Below are 20310 nucleotides of genomic sequence, written 5' to 3'. Positions count from 1 at the left end.
TGTTCCGCATGGTTCCAATAGAGCCGTAGACATTACAACATAGTCGTGTTCTAGAGTGTTGGTAGTGTTCTGTGTTCCGCATGGTTCCAATAGAGCCGTAGACATTACAACATAGTCGTGTTCTAGAGTGTTGGTAGTGTTCTTTGTTCTGCATGGTTCCAATAGAGCCGTAGACATTACAACATAGTCGTGTTCTAGAGTGTTGGTAGTGTTCCGTGTGGTTCCAATAGAGCCGTAGACATTACAACATAGTCGTGTTCTAGAGTGTTGGTAGTGTTCCGTGTGGTTCCAATAGAGCCGTAGACATTACAACATAGTCGTGTTCTAGAGTGTTGGTAGGGTTCTGTGTTCCGCATGGTTCCAATAGAGCCGTAGACATTACAACATAGTCGTGTTCTAGAGTGTTGGTAGTGTTCTGTGTTCCGCGTGGTTCCAATAGAGCCGTAGACATTACAACATAGTCGTGTTCTAGAGTGTTGGTAGTGTTCTGTGTTCCGCATGGTTCCAATAGAGCCGTAAACATTACAACATAGTCGTGTTCTAGAGTGTTGGTAGGGTTCTGTGTTCCGCATGGTTCCAATAGAGCCGTAGACATTACAACATAGTCGTGTTCTAGAGTGTTGGTAGTGTTCTGTGTTCCGTATGGTTCCAATAGAGCCGTAGACATTACAACATAGTCGTGTTCTATTTAATCATGTGGTTTATAGCTTCACAGAATGAGCGTCGTACTGTGTTGAATAATGATCAGGTGTTGAGTCCCACAGGTCCTCATCTCCACTCTGAGACTGACAGGCTTTCTTCCTGAGAGTGGCATGATGAAGACAGAGGGGTGTATTACTGAGGGCATGTCCCAAACCACTCCCTATATAGTGCACTATGGGCCCTGGTCGAATGTAGTGCTCTATAAAGGGAATAGGGTGTCATTTTGGACGTGGGTAGAGTGTGACTGTATTGGATAAACTGGTGCGTCTCTATCAGTGGAGGCTGCTGAGGGGCTCTGAGAATATGAAACACACTTATTCATGTCACTGAGGGAGAGAGGGTAATGTATTACGTTTACATTATGTCAGGATATGTCACTGAGGGAGAGAGGGTAATGTATAACGTTTACATTATGTCAGGATATGTCACTGAGGGAGAGAGGGTAATGCATTACGTTTACATTATGTCAGGATATGTCACTGAGGGAGAGAGGGTAATGTATAACGTTTACATTATGTCAGGATATGTCACTGAGGGAGAGGGGGTAATGCATTACGTTTACATTATGTCAGGATATGTCACTGAGGGAGAGAGGGTAATGTATTACGTTTACATTATGTCAGGATATGTCACTGAGGGAGAGAGGGTAATGTATAACCTTTACATTATGTCAGGATATGTCACTGAGGGAGAGAGGGTAATGCATTACATTACAGTGCCTTGCGAAAGTATTCGGCCCCCTTGAACTTTGCGACCTTTTGCCACATTTCAGGCTTCAAACATAAAGATATAAAACTGTATTTTTTTGTGAAGAATCAACAACAAGTGGGACACAATCATGAAGTGGAACAACATTTATTGGATATTTCAAACTTTTTTAACAAATCAAAAACTGAAAAATTGGGCGTGCAAAATTATTCAGCCCCTTTACTTTCAGTGCAGCAAACTCTCTCCAGAAGTTCAGTGAGGATCTCTGAATGATCCAATGTTGACCTAAATGACTAATGATGATAAATACAATCCACCTGTGTGTAATCAAGTCTCCGTATAAATGCACCTGCACTGTGATAGTCTCAGAGGTCCGTTAAAAGCGCAGAGAGCATCATGAAGAACAAGGAACACACCAGGCAGGTCCGAGATACTGTTGTGAAGAAGTTTAAAGCCGGATTTGGATACAAAAAGATTTCCCAAGCTTTAAACATCCCAAGGAGCACTGTGCAAGCGATAATATTGAAATGGAAGGAGTATCAGACCACTGCAAATCTACCAAGACCTGGCTGTCCCTCTAAACTTTCAGCTCATACAAAGACTGATCAGAGATGCAGCCAAGAGGCCCATGATCACTCTGGATGAACTGCAGAGATCTACAGCTGAGGTGGGAGACTCTGTCCATAGGACAACAATCAGTCGTATATTGCACAAATCTGGCCTTTATGGAAGAGTGGCAAGAAGAAAGACATCTGGGAGACGCACCAAACATGTGGAAGAAGGTGCTCTGGTCAGATGAAACCAAAATTGAACTTTTTGGCAACAATGCAAAACGTTATGTTTGGCGTAAAAGCAACACAGCTGAACACACCATCCCCACTGTCAAACATGGTGGTGGCAGCATCATGGTTTGGGCCTGCTTTTCTTCAGCAGGGACAGGGAAGATGTTAAAATTGATGGGAAGATGGATGGAGCCAAATACAGGACCATTCTGGAAGAGAACCTGATGGAGTCTGCAAAAGACCTGAGACTGGGACGGAGATTTGTCTTCCAACAAGACAATGATCCAAAACATAAAGCAAAATCTACAATGGAATGGTTCAAAAATAAACATATCCAGGTGTTAGAATGGCCAAGTCAAAGTCCAGACCTGAATCCAATCGAGAATCTGTGGAAAGAACTGAAAACTGCTGTTCACAAATGCTCTCCATCCAACCTCACTGAGCTCGAGCTGTTTTGCAAGGAGGAATGGGAAAAAAATTCAGTCTCTCGATGTGCAAAACTGATAGAGACATACCCCAAGTGACTTACAGCTGTAATCGCAGCAAAAGGTGGCGCTACAAAGTATTAACTTAAGGGGGCTGAATAATTTTGCACGCCCAATTTTTCAGTTTTTGATTTGTTAAAAAAGTTTGAAATATCCAATAAATGTCGTTCCACTTCATGATTGTGTCCCACTTGTTGTTGATTCTTCACAAAAAAATACAGTTTTATATCTTTATGTTTGAAGCCTGAAATGTGGCAAAAGGTCGCAAAGTTCAAGGGTGCCGAATACTTTCGCAAGGCACTGTATGTCAGGATATGTCACTGAGGGAGAGAGGGTAATGCATTACGTTTACATTATGTCAGGATATGTCACTGAGGGAGAGAGGGTAATGCATTACGTTTACATTATGTCAGGATATGTTATTGTCAGACATCAGGGATCCTCTGGGAGGAGAGGAGACACAGACTGGTACCAGTCACCATGACAGCTGTGAGTTGGGGAGGAGTGAGCACTTTGGGGTAGAGGTCAGGTCAGACGTCAGGGATCCTCTGGGAGGAGAGGAGACACAGACTGGTACCAGTCACCATGACAGCTGTGAGTTGGGGAGGAGTGAGCACTTTGGGGTAGAGGTCAGGTCAGACGTCAGGGATCCTCTGGGAGGAGAAGAGACACAGACTGGTACCAGTCACCGTGACAGCTGTGAGTTGGGGAGGAGTGAGCACTTTGGGGTAGAGGTCAGGTCAGACATCAGGGATCCTCTGGGAGGAGAGGAGACACAGACTGGTACCATTTACCATGACAGCCGTGAGCTGGGGAGGAGTGAGCACTTTGGGGTGTGGAGGTCGACCGGTTTTTAAATTCGGGCCAATGTTATGAAAACTTGAAAATCGTAAATCTGCATTTTTGGACGCCGATCATTACATTGCACTCCACGTGGGCGTAGTGTGTTGATTTAGAGGAATGATAACAGGCTTTTCTGTCAGGTATCATGTCTGTATCTTTGGGTGTAGTGTGTGTGTGTGTGGTAAATGTAGGAAGGAAGGTATAACTCAGTTCACATCCTGTTTAAAAAAAAAACAATTACTTTCCTCCAGGGGAACAACACCGCACACTAATCAGGAATTCCACTGTAATTAAACACTAGCCGATATATATATATTTATATGTAGGAATATTTAGTGTGTTGATGATCCTCCCGTGCCGTTCATCATGTTTCAGGCAGTTTATGAGGAGTTGTGACCAAGACGGTGATAGTATGTAGATGGAAAAAGCTAATTATCCCTCCTCCCTGTTCCACTGTAACAGACTGTAATGACCAACGCCAAAGACAGCGTCGCGTCACCCAGAGGAACTAGAGCAGAATCACAAAGCTATTTGGAGAGATTGATATTCCCTCCCAGGTGTGTCTGGGGAGTTTAATGAGGATGTAACGTGGTGTGATTTGTAGTGTGATACAGATCAAACTGTATCCAGGGTGACGGGAGTAACATCCTTTTCACTGTTGAAAACCTGAGACAAAGTTCTGCTTTCTTTTTGTTTTTATGTGTGTGATCGATAACTACTTCTCTATTCTCCTCCTCCCTTCCACTCTCTATTCTCCTCCTCCCTTCCACTCTCTATTCTCCTCCTCCCTTTCCTTTCCTCCCTCTCTCCTCCTACCTTTCCTCCCTCTCTCCTCCTGCCTTTCCTCCCTCTCTCCTCCTGCCTTTCCTCCCTCTCTCCTCCTCCCTTTCCTCCCCCTCTCCTCCTCCCTTTCCTCCCCCTCTCCTCCTCCCTTTCCTCCCCCTCTCCTCCTCCCTTTCCTCCCCCTCTCCTCCTCCCTTTCCTCCCCCTCTCCTCCTCCCTTTCCTCCCCCTCTCCTCCTACCTTTCCTCCCTCTCTCCTCCTGCCTTTCCTCCCTCTCTCCTCCTCCCTTTCCTCCCCCTCTCCTCCTCCCTTTCCTCCCCCTCTCCTCCTCCCTTTCCTCCCCCTCTCCTCCTCCCTTTCCTCCCCCTCTCCTCCTCCCTTTCCTCCCCCTCTCCTCCTCCCTTTCCTCCCCCTCTCCTCCTACCTTTCCTCCCCCTCTCCTCCTACCTTTCCTCCCTCTCTCCTCCTACCTTTCCTCCCTCTCTCCTCCTACCTTTCCTCCCTCTCTCCTCCTACCTTTCCTCCCTCTCTCCTCCTACCTTTCCTCCCTCTCTCCTCCTACCTTTCCTCCCTCTCTCCTCCTACCTTTCCTCCCTCTCTCCTCCTCCCTTTCCTCCCTCTCTCCTCCTCCCTTCCCCACTACTCTATTCTCCTCTCCTTCTCCCTTCCCCACTACTCTATTCTCCTCTCCTTCTCCCTTCCCCACTACTCTCTCCTCCTCCCTTCCACTCTACTCTCCCCTCCGATCTTCTCGTTCTCTTCTTCCTGACGGCCACACTATTTAATCACCCTGAAAAACAGTCTGGAAGTTGTAATTTGTAGTTTTATATTTATCATAATATCCTCTGGCTGTGAGAGGAGGGAAGAAACGGAAACATGTTTTTCTTGCCCTTTGCCCTCGTTAGCCCGACTCTCCTGCTAAGTGTGTGTGCGTTTCGAGTGTGTGTGTGTGCGCGCGCTTGTGTCTCCTGGCTGTGTGTGTCTCTCTCTCTCCTGGCTGTGTGTGTGTGTGTCTCCTGGCTGTCTCTGAGTCTTCTGATTACCAACAGGTCTACCTCGGCCCGATGCTTTCATTGCAATCTATTTAAATCAACTTCAGAGCTCCTTCTTTCCAGCGACGTGAGGATGTAATGTCTCTGGGAACATCATTAGACCAGTGCAGTCAGGAGTTGTACATGTCTAATTGTTGAGCACTCTTTTTATGTATTCATGTTATTTGTTACTGTGGTGATCAGACGGTTCTATGTGGTAATATTTAGTGATGGGGGGGGGGGATCGATGCTGTTACATATCACAATATTATTTTCGACGACATTATAATGATACTTTTACTCCAAATATGGATTTGGCATCAGATTGCTAGCGCTAGTCGACTCTACATGTAGAATCGACTCTATGTATAGAATCGACTCTACGTATAGAATCGGATCTACATGCAGAATCGGATCTACATGCAGAATGTGATTTACATGCAGAATGTGATTTACATATCGTATCGGCATCTAAGTATTGTGAGAATATCGTACTGTGATGTCCATTGCAATATTTCTAGGGCTGGGTATTTCCGGGGACGATACGATATTCCCAGAATGCTTAGTTGCCAATACTATATTGTGATTATCTTGACATGTTATCTTGCATGAGGATGTGTTGTCGATGCTGATCATCATTGTTAATTGTCTCTCTCTCTCTCTACTCTGCAGGACGTTGTTGGTCCGTCTGGAGAACGGGGACTTGGGCCGTGGATTTGATGACTTCTGTCCTCACCTCCACCACTACGTTACCTACGTAGACAACATCCAGAACGCCAGCAAGGTCCTGGCGGTAAGAACACTTCTTATTGTATTGTTGTGATCAACAACTCTCAGAACCCTGTGAGGTTCTGTGTTCCGGTAAGAACACTTCTTATTGTTGTGAACAACAACTCTCAGAACCCTGTGAGGTTCTGTGTTCCGGTAAGAACACCTCTTATTGTATTGTTGTGAACAACAACTCTCAGAACCCTGTGAGGTTCTGTGTTCCGGTGAGAACACCACTTCTTATTGTATTGTTGTGAGCAGCAACTCTCAGAACCCTGTGAGCTTCTGTGTTCCGGTAAGAACACCACTTCTTATTGTATTGTTGTGAGCAGCAACTCTCAGAACCCTGTGAGCTTCTGTGTTCCGGTAAGAACACCACTTCTTATTGTATTGTTGTGAGCAGCAACTCTCAGAACCCTGTGAGCTTCTGTGTTCTGGTAAGAACACCACTTCTTATTGTATTGTTGTGAGCAGCAACTCTCAGAACCCTGTGAGCTTCTGTGTTCTGGTAAGAACACCACTTCTTATTGTATTGTTGTGAGCAGCAACTCTCAGAACCCTGTGAGCTTCTGTGTTCTGGTAAGAACACCACTTCTTATTGTATTGTTGTGAGCAGCAACTCTCAGAACCCTGTGAGCTTCTGTGTTCCGGTAAGAACACCACTTCTTATTGTATTGTTGTGAGCAGCAACTCTCAGAACCCTGTGAGCTTCTGTGTTCTGGTAAGAACACCACTTCTTATTGTATTGTTGTGAGCAGCAACTCTCAGAACCCTGTGAGCTTCTGTGTTCTGGTAAGAACACCACTTCTTATTGTATTGTTGTGAGCAGCAACTCTCAGAACCCTGTGAGCTTCTGTGTTCTGGTAAGAACACCACTTCTTATTGTATTGTTGTGAGCAGCAACTCTCAGAACCCTGTGAGCTTCTGTGTTCCGGTAAGAACACCACTTCTTATTGTATTGTTGTGAGCAGCAACTCTCAGAACCCTGTGAGCTTCTGTGTTCCGGTAAGAACACCACTTCTTATTGTATTGTTGTGAGCAGCAACTCTCAGAACCCTGTGAGCTTCTGTGTTCCGGTAAGAACACCACTTCTTATTGTATTGTTGTGAGCAGCAACTCTCAGAACCCTGTGAGCTTCTGTGTTCCGGTAAGAACACCACTTCTTATTGTATTGTTGTGAGCAGCAACTCTCAGAACCCTGTGAGCTTCTGTGTTCCGGTAAGAACACCACTTCTTATTGTATTGTTGTGAGCAGCAACTCTCAGAACCCTGTGAGCTTCTGTGTTCCGGTAAGAACACCACTTCTTATTGTATTGTTGTGAGCAGCAACTCTCAGAACCCTGTGAGCTTCTGTGTTCTGGTAAGAACACCACTTCTTATTGTATTGTTGTGAGCAGCAACTCTCAGAACCCTGTGAGCTTCTGTGTTCTGGTAAGAACACCACTTCTTATTGTATTGTTGTGAGCAGCAACTCTCAGAACCCTGTGAGCTTCTGTGTTCTGGTAAGAACACCACTTCTTATTGTATTGTTGTGAGCAGCAACTCTCAGAACCCTGTGAGCTTCTGTGTTCCGGTAAGAACACCACTTCTTATTGTATTGTTGTGAGCAGCAACTCTCAGAACCCTGTGAGCTTCTGTGTTCCGGTAAGAACACCACTTCTTATTGTATTGTTGTGAGCAGCAACTCTCAGAACCCTGTGAGCTTCTGTGTTCCGGTAAGAACACCACTTCTTATTGTATTGTTGTGAGCAGCAACTCTCAGAACCCTGTGAGCTTCTGTGTTCCGGTAAGAACACCACTTCTTATTGTATTGTTGTGAGCAGCAACTCTCAGAACCCTGTGAGCTTATGTGTTCCGGTAAGAACACCACTTCTTATTGTATTGTTGTGAACAACAACTCAGAGCTGTCATACAGGACTGTATAAGACCATATAGACCACCCCATACAGGACTGTATAAGACCATATAGACCACCCCATACAGGACTGGTTAAGACCATATAGACCACCCCATACAGGACTGTATAAGACCATATAGACCACCCCATACATGACTGGTTAAGACCATATAGACCACCCCATACAGGACTGTATAAGTCCATATAGACCACCCCATACAGGACTGTATAAGACCATATAGACCACCCCATACAGGACTGGTTAAGACCATATAGACCACCCCATACAGGACTGGTTAAGACCATATAGACCACCCCATACAGGACCATATAGACCACCCCATATAGGACTGTATAGACCACCCCATATAGGACTGTATAGACCACCCCATACAGGACTGTATAGACCACCCCATACAGGACTGTATAGACCACCCCATACAGGACTGGTTAAGACCATATAGACCACCCCATACAGGACTGTATAAGACCATATAGACCACCCCATACAGGACTGGTTAAGACCATATAGACCACCCCATACAGGACCATATAGACCACCCCATATAGGACTGTATAGACCACCCCATACAGGACTGTATAGACCACCCCATACAGGACTGTATAGACCACCCCATACAGGACTGTATAGACCACCCCATACAGGACTGTATAAGACCATATAGACCACCCCATACAGGACCGTATAGACCACCCCATACAGGACCGTATAGACCACCCCATACAGGACCGTATAGACCACCCCATACAATGTTGGTCTGAGGACAGGACACGTCTGGTTGACGACGTTGGTCTGAGGACGGGACGCTGTCTGGTTGACGACGTTGGTCTGAGGACGGGACGCTGTCTGGTTGACGACGTTGGTCTGAGGACGGGACGCTGTCTGGTTGACGACGTTGGTCTGAGGACAGGACACATTTTTTGTGCCTTTTTATTTAGCTTTGTCCTTTTGGCCAGACCAAAAGTAGTGCACTAAATAGGTAATAGGGTGCATCAGATTTGCTTCACTTAAAAGAAGTGTAGATCCGTCCTTGAGCAAGGCACTTAACCCTAATTTGCTGTAGGGGGTTGGCCGTACTACTGTGGCTGCGTAGTGATGTTGTTAGCTCCGTAGTGATGTTGTTAGCTCCGTAGTGATGTTGTTAGCTCCGTAGTGATGTTGTTAGCTCCGTAGTGATGTTGTTAGCTCCGTAGTGATGTTGTTAGCTCCGTAGTGATGTTAGTAGCTCCGTAGTGATGTTAGTAGCTCCGTAGTGATATTAGTAGCTCCGTAGTGATGTTAGTTCCGTAGTGATGTTAGTAGCTCCGTAGTGATGTTAGTAGCTCCGTAGTGATGTTAGTAGCTCCGTAGTGATGTTAGTAGCTCCGTAGTGATGTTAGTAGCTCCGTAGTGATGTTAGTAGCTCCGTAGTGATGTTAGTAGCTCCGTAGTGACGTTAGTAGCTCCGTAGTGACGTTAGTAGCTCCGTAGTGACGTTAGTAGCTCCGTAGTGACGTTAATAGCTCCGTAGTGACGTTAGTAGCTCCGTAGTGACGTTAGTAGCTCCGTAGTGACGTTAGTAGCTCCGTAGTGATGTTAGTAGCTCCGTAGTGATGTTAGTAGCTCCGTAGTGACGTTAGTAGCTCCGTAGTGACGTTAGTAGCTCCGTAGTGACGTTAGTAGCTCCGTAGTGACGTTAGTAGCTCCGTAGTGATGTTAGTTTCTGTTTTCCTCCTGTTGGTGTTCATCAGTGATTCCTCTCACGTTGAGCTCATCATCACAGTGTAAATACACACACACACCCCTTCACCCGGTACGACTCAGTGGGTTTTCCAGGTTTTTGGCTCTCAGAATGATTCTTATTATTTTTTTTAGAAAAACACAAATGGATATTTTTATGTCCACAACAATGTTTAAACCACATCAGGAGACCGTTTTTTAGGTCTCGGAAAAATTTAAGAAATTTAGATTTTTGGATGTAGTTACCCTTTAATTCCAGTGTGCACCAGGAAGAGACTGTTGATTGGTTAAGAGGTGTTGCTGTGGTCAGTGTGCACCAGGAAGAGACTGTTGATTGGTTAAGAGGTGTTGCTGTGGTCAGTGTGCACCAGGAAGAGACTGTTGATTGGTTAAGAGGTGTTGCTGTGGTCAGTGTGCACCAGGAAGAGACTGTTGATTGGTTAAGAGGTGTTGCTGTGGTCAGTGTGCACCAGGAAGAGACTGTTGATTGGTTAAGAGGTGTTGCTGTGGTCAGTGTGCACCAGGAAGAGACTGTTGATTGGTTAAGAGGTGTTGCTGTGGTCAGTGTGCACCAGGAAGAGACTGTTGATTGGTTAAGAGGTGTTGCTGTGGTCAGTGTGCACCAGGAAGAGACTGTTGATTGGTTAAGAGGTGTTGCTGTGGTCAGTGTGCACCAGGAAGAGACTGTTGATTGGTTAAGAGGTGTTGCTGTGGTCAGTGTGCACCAGGAAGAGACTGTTGATTGGTTAAGAGGTGTTGCTGTGGTCAGTGTGCACCAGGAAGAGACTGTTGATTGGTTAAGAGGTGTTGCTGTGGTCAGTGTGCACCAGGAAGAGACTGTTGATTGGTTAAGAGGTGTTGCTGTGGTCAGTGTGCACCAGGAAGAGACTGTTGATTGGTTAAGAGGTGTTGCTGTGGTCAGTGTGCACCAGGAAGAGACTGTTGATTGGTTAAGAGGTGTTGCTGTGGTCAGTGTGCACCAGGAAGAGACTGTTGATTGGTTAAGAGGTGTTGCTGTGGTCAGTGTGCACCAGGAAGAGACTGTTGATTGGTTAAGAGGTGTTGCTGTGGTCAGTGTGCACCAGGAAGAGACTGTTGATTGGTTAAGAGGTGTTGCTGTGGTCAGTGTGCACCAGGAAGAGACTTTTGATTGGTTAAGAGGTGTTGCTGTGGTCAGTGTGCTCCAGGAAGAGACTGTTGATTGGTTAAGAGGTGTTGCTGTGGTCAGTGTGCACCAGGAAGAGGCCGTTGATTGGTTAAGAGGTGTTTCTGTGGTCAGTGTGCACCAGGAAGAGGCCGTTGATTGGTTAAGAGGTGTTGCTGTGGTCAGTGTGCACCAGGAAGAGACTGTTGATTGGTTAAGAGGTGTTGCTGTGGGCAGTGTGCACCAGGAAGAGACTGTTGATTGGTTAAGAGGTGTTGCTGTGGGCAGTGTGCACCAGGAAGAGGCCGTTGATTGGTTAAGAGGTGTTGCTGTGGGCAGTGTGCACCAGGAAGAGGCCGTTGATTGGTTAAGAGGTGTTGCTGTGGGCAGTGTGCACCAGGAAGAGGCCGTTGATTGGTTAAGAGGTGTTGCTGTGGTCAGTGTGCACCAGGAAGAGGCCGTTGATTGGTTAAGAGGTGTTGCTGTGGTCAGTGTGCACCAGGAAGAGGCCGTTGATTGGTTAAGAGGTGTTGCTGTGGGCAGTGTGCACCAGGAAGAGGCCGTTGATTGGTTAAGAGGTGTTGCTGTGGGCAGTGTGCACCAGGAAGAGGCCGTTGATTGGTTAAGAGGTGTTGCTGTGGTCAGTGTGCACCAGGACGAGACTGTTGATTGGTTAAGAGGTGTTGCTGTGGTCAGTGTGCACCAGGAAGAGACTGTTGATTGGTTAAGAGGTGTTGCTGTGGTCAGTGTGCACCAGGAAGAGGCCGTTGATTGGTTAAGAGGTGTTGCTGTGGTCAGTGTGCACCAGGAAGAGGCCGTTGATTGGTTAAGAGGTGTTGTTGTGGTCAGTGTGCACCAGGAAGAGACAGTTGATTGGTTGAGAGGTGTTGCTGTGGTCAGTGTGCACCAGGAAGAGGCCGTTGATTGGTTAAGAGGTGTTGCTGTGGTCAGTGTGCACCAGAAAGAGACAGTTGATTGGTTAAGAGGTGTTGCTGTGGTCAGTGTGCACCAGGAAGAGGCCGTTGATTGGTTAAGAGGTGTTGCTGTGGGCAGTGTGCACCAGGAAGAGGCCGTTGATTGGTTAAGAGGTGTTGCTGTGGGCAGTGTGCACCAGGAAGAGGCCGTTGATTGGTTAAGAGGTGTTGCTGTGGGCAGTGTGCACCAGGAAGAGGCCGTTGATTGGTTAAGAGGTGTTGCTGTGGGCAGTGTGCACCAGGAAGAGGCCGTTGATTGGTTAAGAGGTGTTGCTGTGGTCAGTGTGCACCAGGAAGAGGCCGTTGATTGGTTAAGAGGTGTTGCTGTGGTCAGTGTGCACCAGGAAGAGACCGTTGATTGGTTAAGAGGTGTTGCTGTGGTCAGTGTGCACCAGGAAGAGACTGTTGATTGGTTATTAGGTGTTGTTGTGGTCAGTGTGCACCAGGAAGAGACTGTTGATTGGTTAAGAGGTGTTGCTGTGGTCAGTGTGCACCAGGAAGAGACTGTTGATTGGTTAAGAGGTGTTGCTGTGCTGCTCTTGTGATTGCAGAGTTTTGCAAAACAAAATGGATGCAAATAATCATGATGCCATTCTGACAGGTCGGCTACTTTTGTAGTTAACATTTTAATTGAGCCTTTCCGGCTCTACCAGAAGACTGGTAATCATTGACATTATCTCTAACGGCTGTTACACAAAGTGTAGACACACACACACACACACACACACACACACACACACACACACACACACAGGCAGGGGAATTCCTGTGGCGTTTCAGAGAGCTGATGCATTATGGTCAATACTTATGGTTCTCTGGGAAGAAGTTCAACAGATTGTTTTGAATATTGTTTCGTTTTGTAATGTCTGGATTAGGTGGTTCTGTCCGCGTTTTTCCACAAACTCAGGTTTTCTTGAGTCTCTCTTTCTGCTGTCGTATTGTTGACGCTCATGTTGACATGATTTACAACATGCATATTTAATGAGAGCATGCTCAAACACAATCACACACGTTCTCACAAACACACACACACATTGTCACTCTCACACACAGACTTCCTCCTCCTCTCTGACTGCCAACCCAGAGAGATAATGACTGACATAGAGGTGATTGGTGTTGGGGGGAGTACACAGACGGCCGCGCAGACAGACAGATGGCGGTGCGGACAGACAGACAGACAGACGGCGGTGCGGACAGACAGACAGACAGACAGGCGGCGGTGCGGACAGACAGACAGACAGACAGACAGGCGGCGGCGCGGGGGGAGCAGGTATCTGTCATCAGTAGAGAGATGAAGATATGTGTGGTGAGACCGGCCGTCTCAGACCAGGATTCTATCAATTACAAACAGTTGTTCTGATTTGCGCTGTCAGAAGTGTTGTTGATGTTCACAGCAGCTGACCCTAGTTGGAGGGAGTTGACATGCCCTCGATTTAAAAACTGTCCTTTGGCATGTTCATTTCATCCAACCATTGTCCCATCCACCCTCCCACCCGTTGATTCAGAGGTAATACGGCTGCTGGTTGTCATGTGATGTGGGTTTCCACTGACCCAGTAGTTTGTGGACTTATTTTTTTTAATTGGCGCTTGACAAAGTTCTACACTTCCTACTCTGAACCATGTGACTTCCTGAAGGTGTTGGTGGGAACGTTCAGAGTGGGTAACAGAACAGTGTGTGTTGAGAGGGTAGTGTTGCGTACTGTAAACGCCACCATAGACGACCCCTGTAGCGTCACGCTTTTCATGCCTGACTTCTCCTTTTCCTGTTGTTGTTTATAGCTGCGATGACAGACGTGGTTATTATTTGATGTAGCGCCTGTTGGTAAAACTTTGACACACACACACACACACACACTCTCAGACTGTCACAGATCTGTCTGAGTGGCTGAGAAGTTATCTCTGTCCAACTCTTCGGTCTCCTCTGTTTAGTGGAGGACTCAGGGTGATATTAAATGGTGTCTGTTCTCTGTCCAACTCTTCAGTCTCCTCTGTTTAGTGGAGGACTCAGGGTGATATTAAATGGTGTCTGTTCTCTGTCCAACTCTTCAGTCTCCTCTGTTTAGTGGAGGACAGGGTGATATTAAATGGTGTCTGTTCTCTGTCCAACTCTTCGGTCTCCTCTGTTTAGTGGAGGACTCAGGGTGATATTAAATGGTGTCTGTTCTCTGTCCAACTCTTCAGTCTCCTCTGTTTAGTGGAGGACTCAGGGTGATATTAAATGGTGTCTGTTCTCTGTCCAACTCTTCGGTCTCCTCTGTTTAGTGGAGGACTCAGGGTGATATTAAATGGTCTGTTCTCTGTCCAACTCTTCAGTCTCCTCTGTTTAGTGGAGGACTCAGGGTGATATTAAATGGTGTCTGTTCTCTGTCCAACTCTTCAGGTCTCCTCTGTTTAGTGGAGGACTCAGGGTGATATTAAATGGTGTCTGTTCTCTGTCCAACTCTTCAGGTCTCCTCTGTTTAGTGGAGGACTCAGGGTGATATTAAATGGTGTCTGTTCTCTGTCCAACTCTTCAGGTCTCCTCTGTTTAGTGGAGGACTCAGGGTGATATTAAATGGTGTCTGTTCTCTGTCCAACTCTTCAGTCTCCTCTGTTTAGTGGAGGACTCGGGGTGATATTAGATGGTCTGTTCTCGGTCCTCAGCTCCAGGTAAAGATCTGTTTAGTGGAGGACTCGGGGTGATATTAGATGGTCTGTTCTCGGTCCTCAGCTCCAGGTAAAGATCTGTTTAGTGGAGGACTCGGGGTGATATTAGATGGTCTGTTCTCTGTCCTCAGCTCCAGGTAAAGATCTGTTTAGTGGAGGACTCGGGGTGATATTAGATGGTCTGTTCTCTGTCCTCAGCTCCAGGTAAAGATCTGTTTAGTGGAGGACTCTGGGTGATATTAAATGGTCTGTTCTCGGTCCTCAGCTCCAGGTAAAGATCTGTTTAGTGGAGGACTCGGGGTGATATTAGATGGTCTGTTCTCGGTCCTCAGCTCCAGGTAAAGATCTGTTTAGTGGAGGACTCGGGGTGATATTAGATGGTCTGTTCTCTGTCCTCAGCTCCAGGTAAAGATCTGTTTAGTGGAGGACTCAGGGTGATATTAGATGGTCTGTTCTCGGTCCTCAGCTCCAGGTAAAGATCTGTTTAGTGGAGGACTCGGGGTGATATTAGATGGTCTGTTCTCTGTCCTCAGCTCCAGGTAAAGATCTGTTTAGTGGAGGACTCGGGGTGATATTAGATGGTCTGTTCTCGGTCCTCAGCTCCAGGTAAAGATCTGTTTAGTGGAGGACTCGGGGTGATATTAGATGGTCTGTTCTCGGTCCTCAGCTCCAGGTAAAGATCTGTTTAGTGGAGGACTCAGGGTGATATTAAATGGTGTCTGTTCTCTGTCCTCAGCTCCAGGTAAAGATCTGTTTAGTGGAGGACTCGGGGTGATATTAGATGGTCTGTTCTCGGTCCTCAGCTCCAGGTAAAGAAGAACAAAGCCTTTAGAAGGTTTAAGAAGCTCCAGGAGTCCAGACCAGAGTTCCTCAACTGTAAACTAGAGGACCTGCTCCCACTGCCCATACAGCGCATCCAACAGTATGTTACTCTGTTTCCGTACACCTTATACACCCCATCCAACAGTATGTTACTCTGTTTCCATACACCTTATACACCCCATCCAACAGTATGTTACTCTGTTTCCATACACCTTATACACCCCATCCAACAGTATGTTACTCTGTTTCCATACACCTTATACACCCCATCAAACAGTATGTTACTCTGTTTCCATACACCTTATACACCCCATCTAACAGTATGTTACTCTGTTTCCATACACCTTATACACCCCATCTAACAGTATGTTACTCTGTTTCCGTACACCTTATACACCCCATCTAACAGTATGTTACTAGGTTTCCATACACCTTATACACCCCATCTAACAGTATGTTACTCTGTTTCCATACACCTTATACACCACATCTAACAGTATGCTATTCTGTTTCCATACACCTTATACACCCCATCTAACAGTATGTTACTAGGTTTCCATACACCTTATACACCCCATCTAACAGTATGTTACTCTGTTTCCATACACCTTATACACCCCATCTAACAGTATGTTACTCTGTTTCCATACACCTTATACACCCCATCTAACAGTATGTTACTCTGTTTCCATACACCTTATACACCCCATTTAACAGTATGTTACTGTTTCCATACACCTTATACACCCCATTTAACAGTATGTTACTCTGTTTCAATACACCTTATACACCCCATCTAACAGTATGTTACTCTGTTTCCATACACCTTATACACCCCATCTAACAGTATGTTCTCTGTTTCCATACACCTTATACACCCCATCTAACAGTATGTTACTCTGTTTCCATACACCTTATACACCCCATCTAACAGTATGTTACTCTGTTTCCATACACCGTATACACCCCATCTAACAGTATGTTACTCTGTTTCCATACACCTTATACACCCCATCTAACAGTATGTTAATCTGTTTCCGTACACCTTATACACCCCATCTAACAGTATGTTACTAGGTTTCCATACACCTTATACACCCCATCTAACAGTATGTTACTCTGTTTCCATACACCCTATACACCACATCTAACAGTATGCTATTCTGTTTCCATACACCTTATACACCCCATCTAACAGTATGTTACTAGGTTTCCATACACCTTATACACCCCATCTAACAGTATGTTACTCTGTTTCCATACACCTTATACACCCCATCTAACAGTATGTTACTCTGTTTCCATACACCTTATACACCCCATTTAACAGTATGTTACTGTTTCCATACACCTTATACACCCCATTTAACAGTATGTTACTCTGTTTCAATACACCTTATACACCCCATCTAACAGTATGTTACTCTGTTTCCATACACCTTATACACCCCATCTAACAGTATGTTCTCTGTTTCCATACACCTTATACACCCCATCTAACAGTATGTTACTCTGTTTCCATACACCTTATACACCCCATCTAACAGTATGTTACTCTGTTTCCATACACCGTATACACCCCATCTAACAGTATGTTAATCTGTTTCCATACACCTTATACACCCCATCTAACAGTACATCGTTCTAAACCACCAACTACTGTAAAACACAATTCAACAGCACATCGTTCTAAACCACCAACTACTGTAAAACACAATTCAACAGCACATCGTTCTAAACCACCAACTACTGTAAAACACAATTCAACAGCACATCGTTCTAAACCACCAACTACTGTAAAACACAATTCAACAGCACATCGTTCTAAACCACCAACTACTGTAAAACACAATTCAACAGCACATCGTTCTAAACCACCAACTACTGTAAAACACAATTCAACAGCACATCGTTCTAAACCACCAACTACTGTAAAACACAATTCAACAGCACATCGTTCTAAACCACCAACTACTGTAAAACACCCCCCACACCTACTCCATCAAACAATACCTGCTTTCATTTCATCCAACCATTGTCCCATCCACCCTCCCACCCGTTGATTCAGAGGTAATACGGCTGCTGGTTGTCATGTGATGTGGGTTTCCACTGACCCAGTAGTTTGTGGACTTTTTTTTTTTTGATTGGCACTTGACAAAGTTCTACACTTCCTACTCTGAACCATGTGACTTCCTGAAGGTGTTGGTGGGAACGTTCAGAGTTGGTAACAGAACAGTGTGTGTTGAGAGGGTAGTGTTGCGTACTGTAAACGCCACCATAGACGACCCCTGTAGCGTCACGCTTTTCATGCCTGACTTCTCCCTTTTCCTGTTGTTGTTGTTGTTGTTGTTTATAGCTGCGATGACAGACGTGGTTATTATTTGATGTAGCGCCTGTTGGTAAAACTTTGACACACACACACACAGACTGTCACAGATCTGTCACAATCCCCTGTGTTAACCAGCCGTTAGTGTTGGCTGTAATTTCATGCGGTCCTGATCCCTGTCGTTAATTAGTGTATCACGGGGGGAGAGAAATGGGCCATAATCAACATGCTGATTTATGAACACAGGATGAAAATACGCTGCTATGGGTTTTATCAAGCTGCTCGTCTGTTTTCTTAACGAGGCTTTCTTGTCTCGTGTAGTATGGAGATGGACACAACACGTGAAGGAGGTCGCTGTGAGAATCATCTGTCCATCCGTCACGCACGAAGACAGTTTGTCTGTCCTGCTGTACCTTTACACCTCCCAACATCTGTCGATCCGTAGAGTCTGACGTCAGTTATCGTCCAACTTCGGACGAGTTTCGTGTCCCACTATTCTTTAGGTGCGTCTTGTGCTTTCCCCCCCCCCCCCCCAAATGCAGCAGACATTTTGAGGCTGCAGGACTGACAGACTTAACCCTGGGACAATGGCAATAGATTCACCTTTTGCTCTTCCTCCGTGAAACTCTCGGAGACTCCAGGGACCTCTCATCATAGTACGATGATGTTAGGTGACTCGACACACACGCGCACACACACACACACAGACACACAGACACACTCACGTGTGAACGAACACACACACACACACACACACTCACGTGTGAACGAACACACACTCACACACACACGTTCACGCGTGAACGAACACACACAGAGCTCTCCCTGCTGTCTGGTAACAGCAGGAAATGGATGTCACTTATGGCTGTTGGACATGATTGATGGTGAGTGTGGCTGAAGTGCTGGATACTTAAGGAGATACGGTTGTGGAGGGGGGGGAGGGAATAAAATCATTGCCTTTTATTAAGTGGCATTTACTGTCTGGATCTGGCCCTGGATCCCAAATGGCACCCTATTCCCCTGTATAGTGCAGCGTTAGGGCCCCATTGGGCTCTGGTCTAACGTAGTGCACTATGTAGGGAATACGGGGCCGCTTGGGACGTGGATCTTGGCTGGCTGAAAGCGGACCTTCTCTTTCCGTCCTCTCTCCCCGGAGATGACAGCCATGAGTTCTGGGAGTTGACTGGGGCTGTGTGTGTGTGACGGTGAATAGCTCCTCTGCGCTCTCTCTCTCGGTCTGTGTTACGCATGTTATCGTGTCCGTAATGGGGGATGTAGCATGTCAACGTGAAGGCGGGTGGCAACTGGATGATTCCGGAATCCACAATGGCAACTGGAGGATTCCGGAATCCACAATGGCAACTGGAGGATTCCGGAATCCACAATGGCAACTGGAGGATTCCGGAATCCACAATGGCTCTGAGTTGGGGGCCATTTTGTGCCTCTGAGGGAATGTTTAACCTGGTGGTGACGGGGAGGAGAGCAGTACGGACAGAACATGAGGAAGTGAAACGGGTTAAGGCTACGGGCTCGTGAATTATCGAGGGGAGGGAAACTAAGACCTAGTCTTTAGATTGGGCAACCAATGACCACGCTCGCTTTAGTCCTCCTTTATGTGAACGATGGATTTGAAAAAATTATTTGTTATAGCGTGCGTTGTGATAGGACGTGATGGTATATCATGCGTTGTGATAGGACGTGATGGTATATCATGCGTTGTGATAGGACGTGATGTTATAGCGTGCGTTGTGATAGGACGTGATGGTATATCATGCGTTGTGATGGTATATTATGCGTTGTGATAGGACGTGATGTTATAGCGTGCGTTGTGATAGGACGTGATGGTATATCATGCGTTGTGATGGTATATTATGCGTTGTTATAGGACGTGATGGTATATCATGCGTTGTGATAGGACGTGATGGTATAGCGTTGTGATAGGACGTGATGGTATATCATGTGTTGTTATAGGACGTGATGGTATATAATGCGTTGTGATAGGACGTGATGGTATATCGTGCGTTGAGAGAGGACGTGATGGTATATCATGCGTTGTGATAGGACGTCTCATCGCTGCGACTCCCGTACGGACTCGGGAGGGGCAAAGGTCGAGAGCCGTGCGTCCTCCGAAACACGACCCCAACCAAGTGCCTTAGACCACTGCACCACTCGAGAGGCCCCCCTTGTTGGGCGTTTTGAAAGAATCTTCATTTGAATATATTGAAGTACCTCCTGCTCTTCTCAATGGTTGTAGTATTGCTGTGATGAAGACACCACTACATTCCCCATATTTAAACTAAACAAACTCTCGCATATTCTCATTTTTATACCAAGCCATATTATATATATATAATTATAATTTTCTTTCATCTAATCCCTATTTCACACATTACCCATTCAGAGATAAGATACGTCTCTTTACAGTCACTTCATATTCGTTTTTAATTACCGAAAGTTTAGAGAGAAGAGTGTATCTCCGCACGCACGCACGCACGCACACACACACACACACACACACACACACACACACACACACACACACACACACACACACACACACACACACACACAATGCCTCCCAGTACTATATTGAGATGTTCTGTGTTCATTTCCTTGGTTCTTTCTTTCCTTTGGAAGCTGTTAGTGGTAGAAATGAAG

The 20310-nt window shown here is 45.9% G+C and overlaps 1 protein-coding gene across 1 annotated transcript in view; it reads left to right on the top strand.

Moving 5' to 3' along the window:
• Nucleotides 1-20310, top strand: part of LOC139394413 (rho guanine nucleotide exchange factor 39-like) — a gene marked incomplete at its 3' end in the record, with an annotated part of 71656 nt that overhangs the window by 12344 nt on the left and 39002 nt on the right. Inside the window, exons 4-5 of the mRNA XM_071142472.1 lie at nucleotides 6007-6127; nucleotides 15308-15426. Coding sequence (XP_070998573.1) covers nucleotides 6007-6127; nucleotides 15308-15426 — 240 coding nt within the window. The remainder of the gene's footprint in view (nucleotides 1-6006; nucleotides 6128-15307; nucleotides 15427-20310) is intronic.

The sequence above is a fragment of the Oncorhynchus clarkii genome, unplaced genomic scaffold, assembly GCF_045791955.1.
Source record: "Oncorhynchus clarkii lewisi isolate Uvic-CL-2024 unplaced genomic scaffold, UVic_Ocla_1.0 unplaced_contig_13987_pilon_pilon, whole genome shotgun sequence".
Taxonomy (NCBI): domain Eukaryota; kingdom Metazoa; phylum Chordata; class Actinopteri; order Salmoniformes; family Salmonidae; genus Oncorhynchus; species Oncorhynchus clarkii.
This window is presented reverse-complemented; position numbering and strand designations above follow the sequence as displayed.